This window comes from Dipodomys spectabilis, unplaced genomic scaffold (genome assembly GCF_019054845.1).
Source record: "Dipodomys spectabilis isolate Male_0828 unplaced genomic scaffold, ASM1905484v1 ptg000233l, whole genome shotgun sequence".
NCBI classification, from domain to species: domain Eukaryota; kingdom Metazoa; phylum Chordata; class Mammalia; order Rodentia; family Heteromyidae; genus Dipodomys; species Dipodomys spectabilis.
The window spans coordinates 5,619,787-5,636,860 of NW_024870910.1; the positions used below are offsets into that span (position 1 = coordinate 5,619,787).

The 17,074-nt window shown below is 44.9% G+C and overlaps 1 protein-coding gene across 1 annotated transcript in view; it reads left to right on the plus strand.

Annotated features, from left to right (window-relative positions):
• Positions 1-17,074, plus strand: part of Akap13 (A-kinase anchoring protein 13) — a 177,502-nt gene that overhangs the window by 155,177 nt on the left and 5,251 nt on the right. The window contains 16 exon segments of the mRNA XM_042698540.1: positions 845-957; positions 1,493-1,645; positions 2,168-2,418; positions 5,180-5,305; positions 5,397-5,514; positions 6,081-6,329; positions 7,924-8,000; positions 8,568-8,749; positions 8,880-8,962; positions 11,216-11,410; positions 13,258-13,419; positions 14,010-14,077; positions 14,528-14,572; positions 15,944-15,994; positions 16,569-16,628; positions 16,630-17,022. Coding sequence (XP_042554474.1) covers positions 845-957; positions 1,493-1,645; positions 2,168-2,418; positions 5,180-5,305; positions 5,397-5,514; positions 6,081-6,329; positions 7,924-8,000; positions 8,568-8,749; positions 8,880-8,962; positions 11,216-11,410; positions 13,258-13,419; positions 14,010-14,077; positions 14,528-14,572; positions 15,944-15,994; positions 16,569-16,628; positions 16,630-17,022 — 2,326 coding nt within the window.

The following is a 17,074-nucleotide window of genomic DNA, read 5'->3' on the forward strand; positions in this document are numbered from 1 at the left end:
CTAAATCTTATTTCCTTGTCTCTTAAAAGAGGCATTTTGCAGACGTGAGTTTGGGACAGGTTTCTACCCACTCACTTGTAATGCTTTTGTGGTCCTTACAAGAGTTCTGGATCTCCACATCTCTTCTATTTCCTAAGCTGGGTTGGAGGAGACTTCTTAACTAAGGATGCCACAATTTCCTTTTATCTATATTTTTGTTTTGGGGGGTCGGGGGTCGGTTGGTAGTGGGGTTTGAACTCTGGGCCTGGGTGCTGTCTCTGAGCTCTTTATCTGTATTTTTAAACCTCTGTGCTGGATAATGTTTTTTCTTCAAAACAGTTTTAGGGTTGTTTTTTTTTGCTTTATTTTTGTATTTTCATGATCTCCTTAAGTCTTTCTTTCATGATTGTAATGTTTATTTGCATTATGACTTTTAAAAATCAGTCTTTTGTATAACATATATTGGGTGTCTGTGATGTTAGGTTATGAGCTGAGGTAGAGAAAGTGCAACCACTATAGTTTAAGCACTCAGTTTTACAGACTCTTAGGAAACGGGGAAAATGGAGTGGTTACACAAAACGCTTTAAACAGACATTTCTTACATAATAGGTTATTTCTGAGAAGAAAGTGCCCTGCTGTTTAGCAAAACAATTGAAACAGTTTTGAGTTTATAATGAGATTAAATACTTCAAAACACTATTAATAATGTTTCATGTTGCTGTAGATCCTGATATGAGCAGTTTGTCCTGGGTCATCATAGAACATAGAGCCAGCTATCATGTTCAAGTTTTTCTGGTACTTGTTTAAGAATATGATGATGATATGATAATATATTTAACAGTATATTTATTTTTTTTGTCCCCAGAGTCGGCAATGATGAGAACATGTCAAACACCTGGAAATTCCTGTCTCATTCAACAGATTCACTGAATAAAATCTGCAAGGTGAACGAGTCCACAGAGTCACTCACTGACGAAGGTAAGAGGACGTGTTGGCCTATATCATATGCCTTTGTAGCGATGGTGCACCATTCTTTCAACTACAGTTAGTAATAGCGTCTGCTGTTCCTGTGCCCTAACTGGAGAATCCCTGCTTTGTCTGGGAAGCATCAAATGCATTACAGTGAATTGGTAACCCCATCGCTGGGTCTGTGGAAGGATGCTATTACTTTTAATGTGGGCATACTCTTTCATACAGATGTATTTGTGTACACATTGTAAGCCTGTTCTCTTAGAGGCAGAATGCGTCTGTCCAGCTTTACATAGGAATTGTGTCTCAGTCATGTTGAACTTATATACAGGATGTCTATATTCTTAGCCAGTTTTGAATAGAGCCTGTCACTCCCAATCAGGACATTGATTCTTTTCTCATACCAGGATACACTTTCTGTGGATGTCCCCTGAATTAATGTAGAGAGTATTTATCTTATGAAGGCATCTGTTATCTCAAGGGAAGTCCACCTTTTTAGAGGTCATAAGCCCAAGATTCTGAGATAAATTTTGTATATCTTGAGGAGTAGGCACAGACATGAATGAAGGACAGCTAATGGGAGACTTCGAGACTGATTCCAAGCAGCTAGAAGCCGAGTCCTGGAGTCAGATTGTGGACAGCAAGTTTCTGAAACAACAGAAGAAAGACATCGTCAAACAACAAGAAGTAATTTACGGTGAGATTCTTAATTTATTTGATTTTTTTTCTTATTTGCATGATATGTTGTTTTTAAACTGATTTGCTGAACTATTGTAGGAAAGTCAATTTTTGAGAATTGTGCATCTTAAAGATTTTGTTTGAAAACTGGGGTATATGATAGGGGCTTACTGGTACATCCATCTTCATCCATCTTCCTCATTCTAGATACTTTTTGTTCTTTTAATCAGCTTGTTTACATGCTGTTGTATAGCGCCCCTGGGGACCAGAGAGGTCTGTTCTGAAAACATAGGTAGTTCCTCAGGTGCAACAGGAAAGAGAAGGGACATAGGTCAGTTCTGAGAGTTGCTGAAGCTAACCAATACTATTTATTTAGAATCCAGTATGCCTATCATCAGAATATGTTAAGTCATATGTACAGCGTTAGATGAGAACACATTAAGGGAAAAACAATTGTTGACTCAGTTTAAAAATTTAGGTCGGGCTCAAATGTGACTGCAGCAAATGACCTTTGACGGCCCCTTGGTCCCTGTTCTCCTAGAACTGATGCAGACTGAGTTCCATCACATCCGCACGCTCAAGATCATGAGTGACGTGTACAGCCGGGGGATGATGACAGAGCTGCTTTTTGAGCAGCAGATGGTGGACAAGCTGTTCCCCTGTTTGGACGAGCTCATCAGTATCCATAGCCAGTTCCTTCAGAGGATCCTGGAGCGGAAGAAGGAATCTCTGGTGGATAAAAGTGAAAAGAACTTTCTTATCAAGAGGATAGGGGATGTGCTTATAAATCAGGTGAGCAAATGGGTTACAAGTTCATGTACCTTACCATTCACATCTCGACTCTACTGTTTATTATGGTAGGCTTAGGGAAGCTAAGTTCTCAGAGCTTCAATTTCCTTTCTAAAAAAAAATGAGGCGGAGCTCTGTGGCCCATGTAATAGAGCACTAGTCCTGAGCACAAAACAGAGGTAGTTCCCAGGTCCTGAGTTCAAGCCCCAGGACCTGCATACCTCCCCCTAATTACAAAAAGACAGTAGGATTTCTCTTGTTTATGCAATTTTAGAAATGCAGGAAGAGGTTGATACATAATTAAAGGTTCTTTTTTTTTTCTTTCTCAAAGTCCATGCCATCGTCAGAAAACAATACTGTTTTAACAATATAATTTAAGAGATGAAGAATACGTGTTGGAAGTCTTAAGCTTCCCCTATGGCTCAGATTAGAAGGATGTCATTCAACTTCAAACCAGCTGAAGCCTAGAAATTGTATCAAGACACAATCCGTAAAATACTTCCTAAAATATGTATTACCACTGATTTTGAATGAAGTGGTGATATTTCAGTCTCAAAACATTTAGCTAAAATTTATCTTGATGCTTTTTAAAATGTGTCAGTCATAAGCAGCTATTGATAAATATTTCTTAAAAAAAATACTGCTCTTGAAAAAGCGTCTGAAGCATACCTTTGACAGAAGGGTGCTGTGCAACCCATGTGGCCAGATCTTTTTCCTCTAGCAAACCACAGTCTCTGTGCAGATGCAGAGGCTTCCTTGCCAGAACATTAGTCTGAGAATTTCCTTGTATCCTTGAACCCATTCCCCTCACTTCATTGATTCAGTTTTTATTCAGGTAACATTGAGCACCCACTAACGCCAGGTGCAGTCTCTGGTGATTATGACTTCATCTCCGGAGGGGGCCTCTAGGAGTAAAACCAGGCATGTTAGGAAATGCAGACCAAGGAATGTGCAACAGTCAGAGCCTAAAAGTGGAACCCCATAAATGAGAGCCTTTGCTCCCTGGTCATCTCTCTTCCAAACACTTTCCGCTTCTCTTTTTCTGCCTCCTCTCTGCGCTCAGGACCTGCACAGGTACCTCATCTAACCGCTGCCTGTTTATCATTTGTATCTCCTTGTGTTTGTACATTCCCTTTCAGTAAGATCTTTGATGCTGAGATTCAAACACCAGTCCCCTAGTGTGCATTTGTTGTTCTGTGTGCCGGTGCCAGTGTCAACCTTTTTGGGGTTTTTGATTTATAGTAAAAGCAAGTAACTGAAGGATCTCTCTGCTTCCGGTTCCCCATTGGGGACTGCCCAGCATCCTCTTGCATTTTTGACAAGGAAATTTGGTTGCCTCCAGAGGTGTTTAGGTCATGGAACTCAGAGTTTAGCATGCATCAGATAGACTCCATGCAGAAGGTGCTTGATTTATCCCAAGATAAACATATGTTTATATAGACAGCTGAGATTGCATGGATTTTGGGAATTGAAGGACCATGTAGAATTACTAGAACTGCTTGCCTGAACCTAAGGAAAAATAGATGTTTCTGATGCTCCTCTAACTTGATTGTGAACATGTGGTACCATGGCTCACACTCAGGACCTTTTGGAAGAACCTCATTATTTACCCATGGTGCACTCTGAGCATGTTGCTCCTAAGGCCTCATGTGTTAGGCAAGTGCTAACCACTAAGCTATACCCAAACCCTATCTAACTTACTGAGATCACATTTGTAAGAGTGCCTCATAAAAAAAAAACAACTTAGTTTTGTTTATTTATTACTGCACTCATGACAAGTGAAAGTAAAAGCACATTTGCATTTCTTATGCACACAATACACAGGTATATCTGACTTTGTTTTTAAAGATAAATAATAGCTTTATTGAGATAAAAGGCATATCCTATATAATCCACCCTTTTAACATGTACAATTAAGCTGGGTCCCAGTGGCTGGGATCTGGAGGATCACAGTTAAAGACAACCTGGGCAGAAAAGTCTGTAAGAATCCACCCCCAATTAATCAGCATAAAGCCTGCCTGAAGGCACAGCTTAAGTGGTAGAGCACCAGCCATGAGCAAGTACAAGGCCCTCAAGTTCAGTCTCCAGTATCAGAAAAAAAGTATACAGCTAAATGGTTTTTAGTATATTCCCAGTTGTGCAGACATCATCACAGTGAATTTGAACATATGTATCCCTCCAGAAGGAAACCCCCACTTGGCAGTAGTCGGTGCCAGGTCTAGGCATCCATTACTGTTCTTGATCTCTGGATTTTCTTTTTCCTGACATTTTGCATCCATGGAATAGGAAATGTGAATGGCCTTTTTACATGATTCTTAAAAATTGTGGAGCATGGCCCGACTGGTAGGACATGTGGCTGGTATGTGTGAGGTCCTGTGTCCAATCCTTAGTACCTCAAAAACAAATTATAGCATGTTAACGGTATTTCATTCCTTTTTCAAACCCATACAGTATTTCATTGTTCCATTAGTGAACATTTCTGTTTTTCTTACTTGCGGGCTATTATGAATAAATAACGCTGCCATGAATATTTGTTATTTAAGTCTTAGTGTGGATGTATGTTTTTATTTCTCTTGGGTATACATCTTGGAGTGGGATTGCTGGGTCTTTATGGGAACCTTATTTTAAGCCATTTGATGAAATTCCAAACTGATTTCCAGAGTCACTATACCAGTTGATTGGAGAGGGATGACGAATACACTGGCAGCTTTTTACAGAAGGGCACCCTAAATTACACAGAATCACTGTCCTCTGTCCTCTGCAGTTTTCGGGTGAGAATGCGGAACGCTTAAAGAAGGTATATGGCAAGTTTTGTGGCCAGCACAACCAGTCTGTGAACTATTTCAAAGACCTCTGCACAAAGGATAAGCGCTTCCAGGCTTTTGTAAAGGTACTGATGGATGACATGTGACCCCATTGCTTGGGCATTAGCCAGGGCTTACTCTCTCATGCTGTTCCTAACGGTGTCTTCTCCCTTGCAGAAGAAGATGGGCAGTTCGTTGGTGAGGAGACTTGGAATCCCAGAGTGCATCTTACTTGTAACCCAGAGAATCACCAAATACCCAGTTTTATTCCAAAGAATATTACAGTGCACCAAAGGTAGGTCCCCTTCTAAGCACATCTTGTTTGCCAGCGTGAGCTGTTTCATCCTCTAGTAAGTCTAGAAGAGATAGTGTATTCAGATTGAAGACTTTTTTTCCTTCCTTCTGTTTTTATTGTTTGGTGGTTTCTTACTTTTTTGAACAGAGTTTCACTATATAGCTCAGCTGGCCTCAAACATATGATGGTCCATGTTAGCCCACTGAGTGCCGGGATTATAAGTCTGAGCTACCTGTCCAGCTGAACACAATCTCCTTGTGTGCAAATAACGTGTTGCTCTTTGTTCTACTTTTATTCTTTTGTCCTAAAGACATTTGGCTTCTTTCATTTAAGAATGGAGCAACCAATTATATCTGATTCATAGCATTGAAAACTGTTAACTGCCTTTAAGATTAAAACTTAGGACAGAAGAAAAAGAGGAGACATGAGCTAGTGTGTTGGCTTCACTCTGACAGCATGACCACAAAGAGAAAATGGTTCCTGTGGACAGGGAGGCATGATTCCCTCCCCTTCTCTTGTTGGAAGAGAACAGCCATTAAAAGCAGCACTGTTCTTTCTTCCTGAAGACAATGAAATGGAACGTGAAGATCTAGCTCAGTCCTTGAGCCTGGTGAAGGATGTGATTGGAGCTGTAGACAGCAAAGTAGCAAGTTATGAGAAGAAGGTACGTCTCAGTGAGATTTACACGAAGACAGACAGCAAGTCGATCATGAGGATGAAGAGTGGGCAGATGTTTGCGAAGGAGGACTTGAAAAGGAAGAAGCTGGTACGTGACGGGAGTGTGTTTCTGAAGAGTGTAACAGGAAGGCTGAAAGGTAAGCTGGCTCACTTCTGTCTGCGTCAATGTCCCTGGGAAGAGTAGGCCCCGCCCACGAGTATTTGTTGGAAGATCACCACAAGTTTCTTCTTCCCTGAGAGCCATGTGCAGACATCACACAGGAGCTACATTTAGTTATTGGTAATCTTAGATCAGAAAGGACGGTTTGAGATAGCTTACAGAATCATAGAAAGCGCCACGAGGTAAACAAATGAAGCAGTGGGGAAAATGGGAAATAGACAAGGTGTGGTGAGCCCTCCAGAGGAGGGGCTAGGTGTGGGCTTCGTGGTTCCTGAGGCCTTTAAGAAAGGTCACCAACCTGCTTCAACTAGACCTTGTTACACTTCGTATTTGCTTCCTTTATCTTTCCCCAAAGCCAGAGAGGTCATAACTATGACTCACTCTCCCTTTGGTTAATAATTTTCATTTTCCACATGGTCAGCCACACTAAATCAAAGAGGTTGGAAGGTTTATTTTTTATGTATCTGTACTTTTGATTTCTAAAAAAGTTTTCAAAACAGTTGTTTTCATCAAACCCATACTGGCTGAATCTATACGTGAGCTATGACCTCTGATCAACCTTGCCTATATCAGTCCTTTCCCCTTGGCTGTGGAGCTGAGGGTCTAGAGCAGGCCAGGCCCTGCTGTCAGCTCCACTTCCTAGAGAAATGGGGGGAACGCATGCTCTTCTCATCTCGGCGTTGTGATGCTGTAGCTGACCATTGTAGCACTCAGGAAGCCTTAGCCCAAGTATTCTGTGCCAGGGGTAGTGCTGGAGCAGAAGGCGTGATGAATGGTGGTGGAGGAAGGTGCTGGCATTCCTGTGGTAAGGAAGAATAGGTATTAAGGAAAAGGGCAGAATAATTTCAGAAGACCTCTTGCTGCCACCAGTGGCTATGAACTTCCATTACTCTATGATGAGCTTAAAGTAAGGCACCTGCCTGAATCTCAGCCTTGATTTCAGTGATGTTCTGAGAGCCCTAGCTCAGAATTCTGTTCACGCTGCCTCCTGCAGCCCATCTTCTATGGCATCAGAATCCTCTACTTTTTCTAGGACCTGATTTCCTAGGGCTGCTGCCTGGAGCCAGCACTCTTTTCTTTCCTTTGCCATTGCAATTTATATGTTCTTCAAACAAAATGAACAGATCCCAGCTGGTAGAACCAAGTTGCAGTCAAGCAAATGGCAGAATAATAGGTTCTTTGGCTTGAAATGGCTACAAAAGAACTAGGAGCTGCTGTTTAGTCATGTTCGTCCTCAAGTGAATGTATGCCAAGGACGGCCAGTGCCCTGTGGAGCACACTTGGAGAGGGGCGGGTGGGAGGAGCATGCTTGGAGAGGGGCAGGTTGGGTGGAGCGTCCCTGGAGAGGGGCAGGTGGAGTGGAGCATCCCTGGAGAGGGGCGGGTGGGGTGGAGCATCCCTGGAGCAAAATTGTAAAACGGTGTTGCTTAGGCGGAGAGGAAGGGGTGTTCTCAGAGTAGAGTTGGCCGTTGGAGGTATGCTGCTGCACCTCCTTCATTGAAAGCCTTCTGCACTTGATTAGCTATTCACTAGTCACTGGGCTCATCTTATTCCCTGTTTCCACTTTCCAGAGGTGCAAGCGGTTCTGCTCTCTGACATTTTGGTTTTCCTTCAAGAAAAGGACCAGAAATACATCTTCGCATCATTGGTAAGCTGGATTGTCTTCCGTTTGGATTTAACAGTATCCCAAACAGCTAGGTTGAGTGTATGGAATGTAAACACTCTATGATGGCCTCACCTACCCTCTGAAAATTAATTGACCCAGGAAAAACTCCTCTTGAGTAATTTCTCACATACCCTGGGGAGTTTCCATTATCTTTCCCACTGGCTGGCAGAATTCTGTTTCTGTCCTCTCAAAGTTCCTCAGACTGCCCTGAGCATTATTGATGGTTAACCTCTGTATTTACTCACATGACTGTTGCCCATAGAAGATGTTGCTAACCAGTGTTTCTTTGGGGAACCTGTTCAGATTCATCATGTACAAGATGTGACTAGAGAACTATGGCCATAAATTGTCATCTCATTCTGGAAATCTTTCTGTTAAAATTTGAGTGCAGTATTGAGATATTTCTCTTTACTTACCTAAACCTGCCATTTTTTAAAAAATGGTAGTAAACATTTAAACCGGCATGTGGTCTTAGCTAAGGTCAGTGTAGTCCTCAAGAGCTACCCAGTTGTTTACACAGCCTAAGTCTTTCCTCTCCCCTTTATGCAGGACCAGAAATCAACGGTGATCTCTTTAAAGAAGCTGATAGTCAGAGAAGTGGCACATGAGGAGAAAGGTCTGTTCCTAATTAGTATGGGGGTGAAAGATCCAGAGATGGTGGAGGTCCACGCCAGCTCCAAAGAGGAGCGGAACAGCTGGATTCAGATCATCCAGGATACAATCAACACCCTGTACGTGAACTGCCACAGCCCACCCCTCCCTGCCCTGTTAGTAACTATACAATTTCATAACAGACTGGGCAGTGACTAGAGTCATTGACTTCTTAGGAATCTTTGTCTTGTTTTGTTTCGGTTGTGTTAGGAATAGAGATGAAGATGAAGGAATTCCTAGTGAGAATGAGGAAGAAAAGAAAATGTTAGACACCAAAGCCCGGGAGTTAAAAGGTAAGCAACTGTCAGAGGTAGCCTGGGGTCCTTGTCTGTGAAATATCCATGGTTACACAAGATGCTTATGTTTTCCAGAGGCCTAGGTTGCTCTTCCCTCCAGAGCTGTCTCTGCCAGCCTTGGCAACAGGGAGATTAGTCCTGGCAGAACATAGCAGGAAGAATCAAGTACCAGATCCAGTGGGACTGTTGATTGTCTGGTCTTGTCATTGGACTTCTAGGAGTGTAGAGGTACCTTCTTCATACCTCGTCACAGAGAATTTGCCAGATTTCATAGTCACAGCTAGGGTTAAGGCAGAGAAAGAAAGGAATTTGTGAAAACATGTCTCTAGCCAATCTGTTCCAGTCCTCCCATTAGTAGTCACTGGCTTTCATAGGTTCACAGATGGCTTGTGAGGTGGTCTCAGTAGAAAGGCACTTTTTTTTGTCAGCTGCAGGGCCTGGGCACTGTCCCTCAGCTCTTCAGCCCAAGGCTAGTGCTCTACCACTTGAGCCATAGCACCACTTCCATCTTTTTTCTGCTTATGTGATGCTGAGGAATCAAACCCAGGGCCTCATGCATGCAAGGCAAACACTCTACCACTAAGCCATCTTTCCAGCCCCAAAAGGTACTTATTGATCATGTCTGGCCACCATATACTGAGTACCTGCTGTTGTGTAAAGTCTTGCTAACATCCCTATAAGAACTCTTTCATCCATTGTGCAGAGGAGACAGTTGACTCTCTGAGGGCAAAAACATCCCAGGGCCAAATGTGTAGTTAGGGACCGAACCACATTCCATTCCATATCTCTAATTTGTAGCTCAGGATGACGTCAAACTCTGCATCTTCCAGCTCCAGCCTCCCAGGTGCTGGGATTACAGATGTGTGCCACCACATCTGGTTCTAATCCCTGTTTTAAAAATAATGGGGTCTGGTATACTTTTCCCCTTTTGCCAGTGGCATATGGAACCTTCCACTGTAGAAATGAGGCCCTGAGTCTAGTATGTGTATGCAGCTTTGAGTTCATTAGTTCCTCCAGTTGTACAGGGTGACAGTGTTCTATTTCATTGGAGGAAAAATAAAGATGGCCAGGTTTAGACCAGAGCCAGAGTTGTGTCCTCGTTGACAAGGATGAAGCCTTCCTTCTGGCAGCATTTGTTAAGCACCTGGTTTAGGTGTACTGCTCAGGGCAGGGATGCAGATTCCTAAAAGACAGCCCTTGTCCTAAGGAAGCTCACTCTCATGCAAAGGATACCTAAACGAGAGTAGAACACATAGTGTTCTAGTGGATCGGTGGGCTGTGGAAGTGTACGTGTCTCAGAAGAGCAGATTGATGAGCTCCATCTGACAGTTAGCACACCATCTAAGAATATCTGCATGAAGAAGTTGGTACATCAGGGTCAGGACCAGTGATGGGAGCTTACGCTGGGAGGTTCTGTGTCACGGAGTGAGGAGATGATAGAATGGTTTACAAATTTATATTTGTTGAAGCTTGTTGAGAGAATTGCACATCTAAATAGAAGCAGACGAATTGTGAAAATCTTAGGTTCAGCGAGAGGTGAGCTACAGAGAGGACAGATGGGAGTACGAAATGGGGTTATTAAAATCTGGCAAGTAGGGGTAGATGGTAGGACAAAAGAAGGAGGCAAGGTCTCTCCCGAGTTGGATAGCCTGGAGAATGGAAAGGGCTGATGGGAGAAGATGTAAGTCTACTGGAGGAGGTGGATTGACAACACTGGGAAAGAAACTTTTCTTATCCCAAGAATGAGGCATCTGGTAGAACTGGCCATTTGATAGTGGAACACACTGTTCTGGTGTTCAGCAAAGAAAGTAGATTTGAGTTGCAATGATTGGTATAGAGGAGGTATTCAAGTGAGATCACCGAGAGCAACGTGTACTTCAAGTGCCCCAAGAGAGTGGCCGAAAGAGACTGATGTCATCGTAGTGGGGGACTGGAGTTGTTTTAAAGAGTGATTTTCAGTTCTGGGAAAGATGGGAAATTGCAGAAACTGCAGCTTCAGCTGGAGCCAAGGAAGGTAGGCAAAACCAGGGGCAGATCTGTGTCAGAAGAAACAGTGTTTGTAAGAGACCCTAGAGGTTTTCTGGGTAGAAATCATATTGCCTTCCTGATGAGAAGTGTGTGTGTGCCCTCCTGCGTACATGCTTTCTGCCCTAAGTCACCTCAAAAACGACCACAAGGTGGTGCTCACGTGCCGCTCATCTAGTAAACCTAAACAAGATAAATCAGATCCCTTTCTCCTTACACCCGCAGAGCAACTTCAGCAGAAGGACCAGCAGATCCTCCTCCTGCTGGAAGAGAAGGAAATGATATTTCGGGACATGAGCGAGTGCAGTACTCCCTTGCCAGAGGCTTGTTCCCCAACTCACAGCCCTAGAGCCCTCTTCCGAGCCAACACCGAGGAGGCCCCCAAAGGAGGACCTTTGATGAAAAGTGCAATAAGCGAGGGTAAGAGTGGTTCTCACTCAGTATTCCCCCCTTCATCCCAGAGTGATTTACACGCCGATATGCCAATGTTATTCACACATTTCCACTTCGCTATTGTAATATAAAGCACCAATATTGGGAAATATCCCAAACAGTTACTTCACGGATAAACTGTAACCACTACCCAGGTCAGAAATTCAAAATGTAGCCAAACTCCCTGAATCAAACCCCTCCATGTACTTCCCTCCAAAAGAAAGCAGCTTCCCGGATTGTAATCAATTTTTGTTGTTGGTGGTGGTGGTGGTCATGGGGCTTAAACTCTGGGCCTGGGCACTGTCCCTCAGCTCTTCAGCTCAAGTCAAACTCTCTACCACTTGAGCCAAAGCGCCACTTCTGGACTTTTCTGCCTAGACTGGCTTTGAACTGCAATCCTCAGATCTAAGTCTCCTGAGTAGCTAGGATTATAGGTGTGAGCTACCAGTGCCCGGCTGTATTCACTTGCTTATATACCATTGCTCCCCTTTTTTCCAAGCAGTTTTTGAGTCAGCTCAAAACTCCAGAGGACAGAACTGCTATTGTTTTATTCATACAGCAGTTCAGTCCTCTCTTTCCTTCAGATTCACATCTGGATTCAGAGATGATTCCTTGCAGATACCTCGGGATATTCTGAGTATCATAGTCCCTAAACTCTGGCATATTGGCAGCAGCTTTTCACCCTGTACTTGAACTTTCCTTGGCTTGCATTTTCTTCCCCTACGTATGTTTTAATTCGCACAGGTTACTTTTGGTTTTATAGAGGCATGAAGCATTGCTTTCAGAGGCTGGTGGTCATTTGTTTTTCCTACAGATGCATTCTCCTTGCCTAGATGCCCAAAGGGCTTTCGAGTAGTTTTAAATTAAAGTATTTCATACTGTTTTATCAAAGTAGTCTTATTAAAATATTCCCTGCTTTTGGTTGCAGTAGGTTGTTCCCAGGTTCATGGTGGTCTGCTGCAATACTCATTTCTTTAATTCATTGGTTCATTAAAATTTGAGGCAGCCCAAGCTTGCTAGAACTCACTTCTGATAACTGGGATACATCATGTGTCACCATACCTGGTTTTGTGCTTCCAGTTGTGACTTAAATTCCTTCATGCCCTGTGTCATTTTGTTAATGCATTCATTAGCTCATTTATTTTATGAACATGTCCTTCTGATATGTTTTTATTATTTGCAGCAAGGTATACCCCTGTTCTCTTCTCTTAATGTTATATGGGGTTTGACTCCAGAACTTTCCTGTTGCTCATTTTTGTATGAAATTAATTTCTTTAGTTTGTAGGTTCAGATGCTTTTCTCCCTCCGTAGAACCACTTACTTTGTGTGGTGCTTGGGGTTATACGTTGGCTTGCTGAGAGTGTTCCTGCCTCTGATCCCATTTCTATGCTGTATGCACCTGCGTTTGCCTGTTTTTCCTCCCCTGCTCAGTGGTTTTCTACCTTCAGTATTTCTTCCTCTATAAGCTTTGCTCTAGCCCCTTGAATCCACTGTCTGTCCTCCAGTCGACCCACCTTCCTTCCTGGGGACATCTCATGGCTGCTTTGGCTCTCCCTCTAGAAGCCACGCTCTTTCCAGTAAACCACTCTGCCTTTCCTGCATTCTTTCACATCTCCAGGCTTCACCTTCTAACGTTGAAGGTTTCTCTTGGATTACCAGTAGAATCCAACTGAAACATGCACCATGAGCTGAGACCCTCTGGGCAGGACATCACCTAATCACTCCTCGGAACTTTCTGGCCTGTTCCTGTACCTGTCATGTATTACCATGGCATTTCCCCCCTTCTCACTGGAAAAGAGAAGATGTCAGCTTTGCTTGTCTTCTTTCCTTTGCAGTGGAGATCCTTCAGGGTTTGGTGAGTGGAAGTCTAGGAGGCACACTCGGGCAGGCTGCCAGCAGCCCTGCTGAGCAGGAAGCTACGGTTGGCCCCATTTCCTTGCCCCGGAGAGCAGAGACCTTTGGAGGATTTGACAGCCACCAGATGAACGCTTCCAAAGGTCAGTAGTCCATCTCAGTGACCCCGTGAAACTAAAACTAAGTGTGGCCGGTGTTCTCGTCCCTTGATCAGTTGCGGCCATTGTTCTCGTCCCCTGTTCAGTCAGTAAGCACTTGGCTGAGTGACATTCATCTTGAGTAACAATGGTTTTCCTGATCTCAGTTAAGCTGTATATGTACCCTAAGGCCGATTATTTAGGTGAAGCATCCTGAATTTGAAATCCTCCAAAATCCAAAACTTCTTGAGTACTGACATCACTCTACAAGTGGAAAATTCCACCTAACTTGTAACATGTTTCAGTCAGAACAAAAGCACACTGAAAGAACTGTGTATAAATGTGTGTGTGGAAGGTGGATTTCATGTTTGTTTATGGTCCTGTTCCCAAAGAACCTCCAAACGCCTGTGGGCCCAGTGTGCTGTAAGGCTGCTTGCTCTACTTGTTTGTCCTTCAGTTCTTCAGCACTGAAAGCAGAAGTGGTTTGGCTGCCACAGAATGGCGTTTTCCTTTGGTGTCTATAACTTGTCTCCATTGTACTCTTCTCTTGGCTAGTTTATTTTACAACTTTAATAAAAATAGAAAACTTTATTTAGGAGGTGAGAAGGAAGATGATGATGGCCAAGATCTGAGGAGAGCAGAGTCGGATAGTGGTCTGAAAAAGGTAATCCTTCTAAAGTGCACTTACCTGCGAACCTTTTCAGTTCTTCCCACCAAATTTACAACCTTTAACTTATCCCGTGTCGATCTGGAGTTGCATGTTGGACTTGCCACTGTAAATGAGACTCTGCCTTACTGTCAGGGGAAAAGCACATTACCAAGCCACACAGCTGAGGGCTCCTTATTCTTGGCTCTCTGGCTCCTTGAGTACCACATTTAAATTCGTAAGCTCACCATGGCCCTACCGGGACCATTTGCACGAAGAGGCTAATTTTAGGAGCCCCATCCTTTCAATAGCCTTTCTATAAGGCTCCAATGCCAAGCAGTTCCACCTCATACCCTCAGAGGCTACTGTGGAAATAAAATGGCAAACTACAACTTAACTTAGAAGTGCACTGAGGATAATTTTTGCATCAAGATCTTCATTTAATAATTTGTATTTTTATGTTCATAGGGCGGAAATGCTAACCTTGTATTTATGCTTAAGAGAAACAGTGAGGTAAGTGAGGCCTTTAGATTGTCTTTAAGAAAGGACTGTATAAAAGAATAGCAATGCAGGGGCTGGGAAGGTGGCTCAGTGGTAGAGTGCTTGCCTTGCATGCATGAGGCCCTGGGTTCGATTCCTTAGCACCACATACGCAGAAAAAGCCAGAAGTGTCCCTGTGGCTCAAGTGGTAGAGTGCTAGCCTTGATCTGAAGAGCTCACGGACAGTGCCCAGGCCCAGAGTTCAAGCCCCATGACTGACCCCCCCCTCACCCCCCCCCCCCCGCAAAAAAAAAAAAGAAAGAAAAGAACAGCAATGTTCAGCTTTGTTTGATGTTTACAACGCCTGCCTAGAGTTTCTGTATCAGCTGATCATGTCATCTGTGTTCATGGCTTTTTCTGTTTCTTTTGGAATCTGGAGGCACTAACTTTTGGATTTGCCAACTAGAATATTCTCTATGCTATAGGCCTCTGGTTCTCTGTCCATAATTTAGTCAGTTTTGTCAACATAGTTTTGTCAACACAAGGGCTCCGAAGCCCCCGTGGTAGTTTCTTTCTGTCTAAACACATGTAAGTGGAATTTGAAGCAACTTTTCCTATAACGTACACCTGACCCCCAAAGCCACAAGTCCAGGGTGGAGATTTAACTTGTAGTTTAATTCTGCAGAGTTCCTATCCTTCAAGGACACAAGCTGAGTTTACTTCTTGGAGTACTGTCTTTCATGCGGTATTGTCTAAGCTATGAAAGAAAGCAGGGTGTTGGCATCCTTCAAGTCAGAGATCACACCCTGGTACCAGCCTGACTGCTATACCTTCCAGAGCATTGTTGCATTTAGCATACTGTCTATCTCCTGTGGAACTTCTAAACTAAGGGGAACTCTTCCTGCCACCCCCAAAATGCTGAGAAGGAGCATGTCCTGTATTTGTCGGCACAGGAGCCTAAATGCAGCTGTGCCCTGCAGGACTCTGCCTGTGTGCTCTCTTTCTAAACCAGGCCTGCAGCTTCTCTCTGGATGTGCCCCTTGCAAGTTAGCTGCCGGCTGCTTTTTCCACATGTCACTTTCTTCCCCCTGCTCAGTGAAAAAGTCAGGGTGAGAAAAAGTGCACGGTGGGCACGGTTGCCATTGTTTTTGAGGGCTTCATGCATTCACAAGTAGGGTCCACAAATTGGCAGCTTCCCTTTTAGGGATAAGAGAATTTGAAAAGATGGCAAAGGGAGAGATCAATAAGAAGTGGTTGCATTGGCCACTCATACTCGCTCACTTCTCTTTGGGTTGCATCACAGTAGCAGCTCCTTGCTGTATTCTGGATGTAGGGTGGTGGGTCGTGATGCCTGTGCAGCCCTAACAGGCTGTTCTGTTCTGTTCTCTTCTGCTCCTTTTGTAGCAGGTTGTCCAAAGCATCGTCCATCTCCATGAGCTCCTGAGCACTCTGCAGGTACGGGACTTCTCTGTGCACCTGGTTTGGGAGAGCAGTAGTAGAGGGATGGTTGTTGACAGGTATTTCGATCTCTAAGGTGTGCAGGTTGCCTAAGGGTACATGGGTGGTGGGGCTGTCAGGTGAGAGTAGCAAGCACCCCATCTACCACCATGACTACTGAAGGAACCCGCAGATAACATCTGGGCTCACGCCTGTGGGAGACCACCTCATTCTAGAAAGGCTCTCCTCATTACCCCACTGTTCCCTGGGTGTGCTAGTTCCCCCCCCCCCCCCCCCCCCCCCCCCCCCCGTTCTTGGACCCTCAGCTGCCTTGCCTTGTCGCTACCTCCTCCCACCACCCAGGTGCCATAGTCATTGCAGGAAGTGTGTCACCAGTCTTGACAGGAAATGGGATTCTCGTGTGCTAACTGCATGGTTAACCTGGCAGCATTCTGTTACCAGAGCAGACTTCTAGAACATGGCGGGAGGGTCTCTCTGTCACAGGGCCCCTAGCCCGGGTCAGGAGGGTCCCCCTGGCCAGCAGTGTCCTGGGCAGTGTCCAGGTCTACATGGCTGTCCTGTGTGCCCCCAGGGTGTGGTGCTCCAGCAGGACAGCTACATCGAGGACCAGAGGCTGGTGCTGAGCGAGCGGAGCGCTCACCAGGAGCTTGTCACGGCCCAGCTCGCTCATTGAGCAGGAGAAGCAGCGCAGCCTGGAGAAGCAGCGCCAGGACCTGGCCAACCTGCAGCGGCAGCAGGCACAGCACCTGGAGGAGAAGCGCAGGCGGGAGCGGGAGTGGGAGGCCCGGGAGCGGGAGCTGCGGGAGCGCGAGGCGCAGCTGGCTGAGCGCGAGGAGAAGGTGCAGCTGGGACAGCAGGACCTGGAGAGGGACCGGGAGGAGCTCCGGCACAAGAAGGGCACCTACCAGAGCGACCTGGAGAGGCTGCGCGCTGCACAGAGGCAGCTGGAGCGGGAGCAGGAGCAGCTGCGGAGGCGGGAGGCAGAGCTGCTCAGCCAGAGACAGCTGGAGCGGGACCTTTGTCAGGTATGGTGGGGCCCCGCACCAGGCCCACTGGAGGGTGAGCTTGTGCACGCAG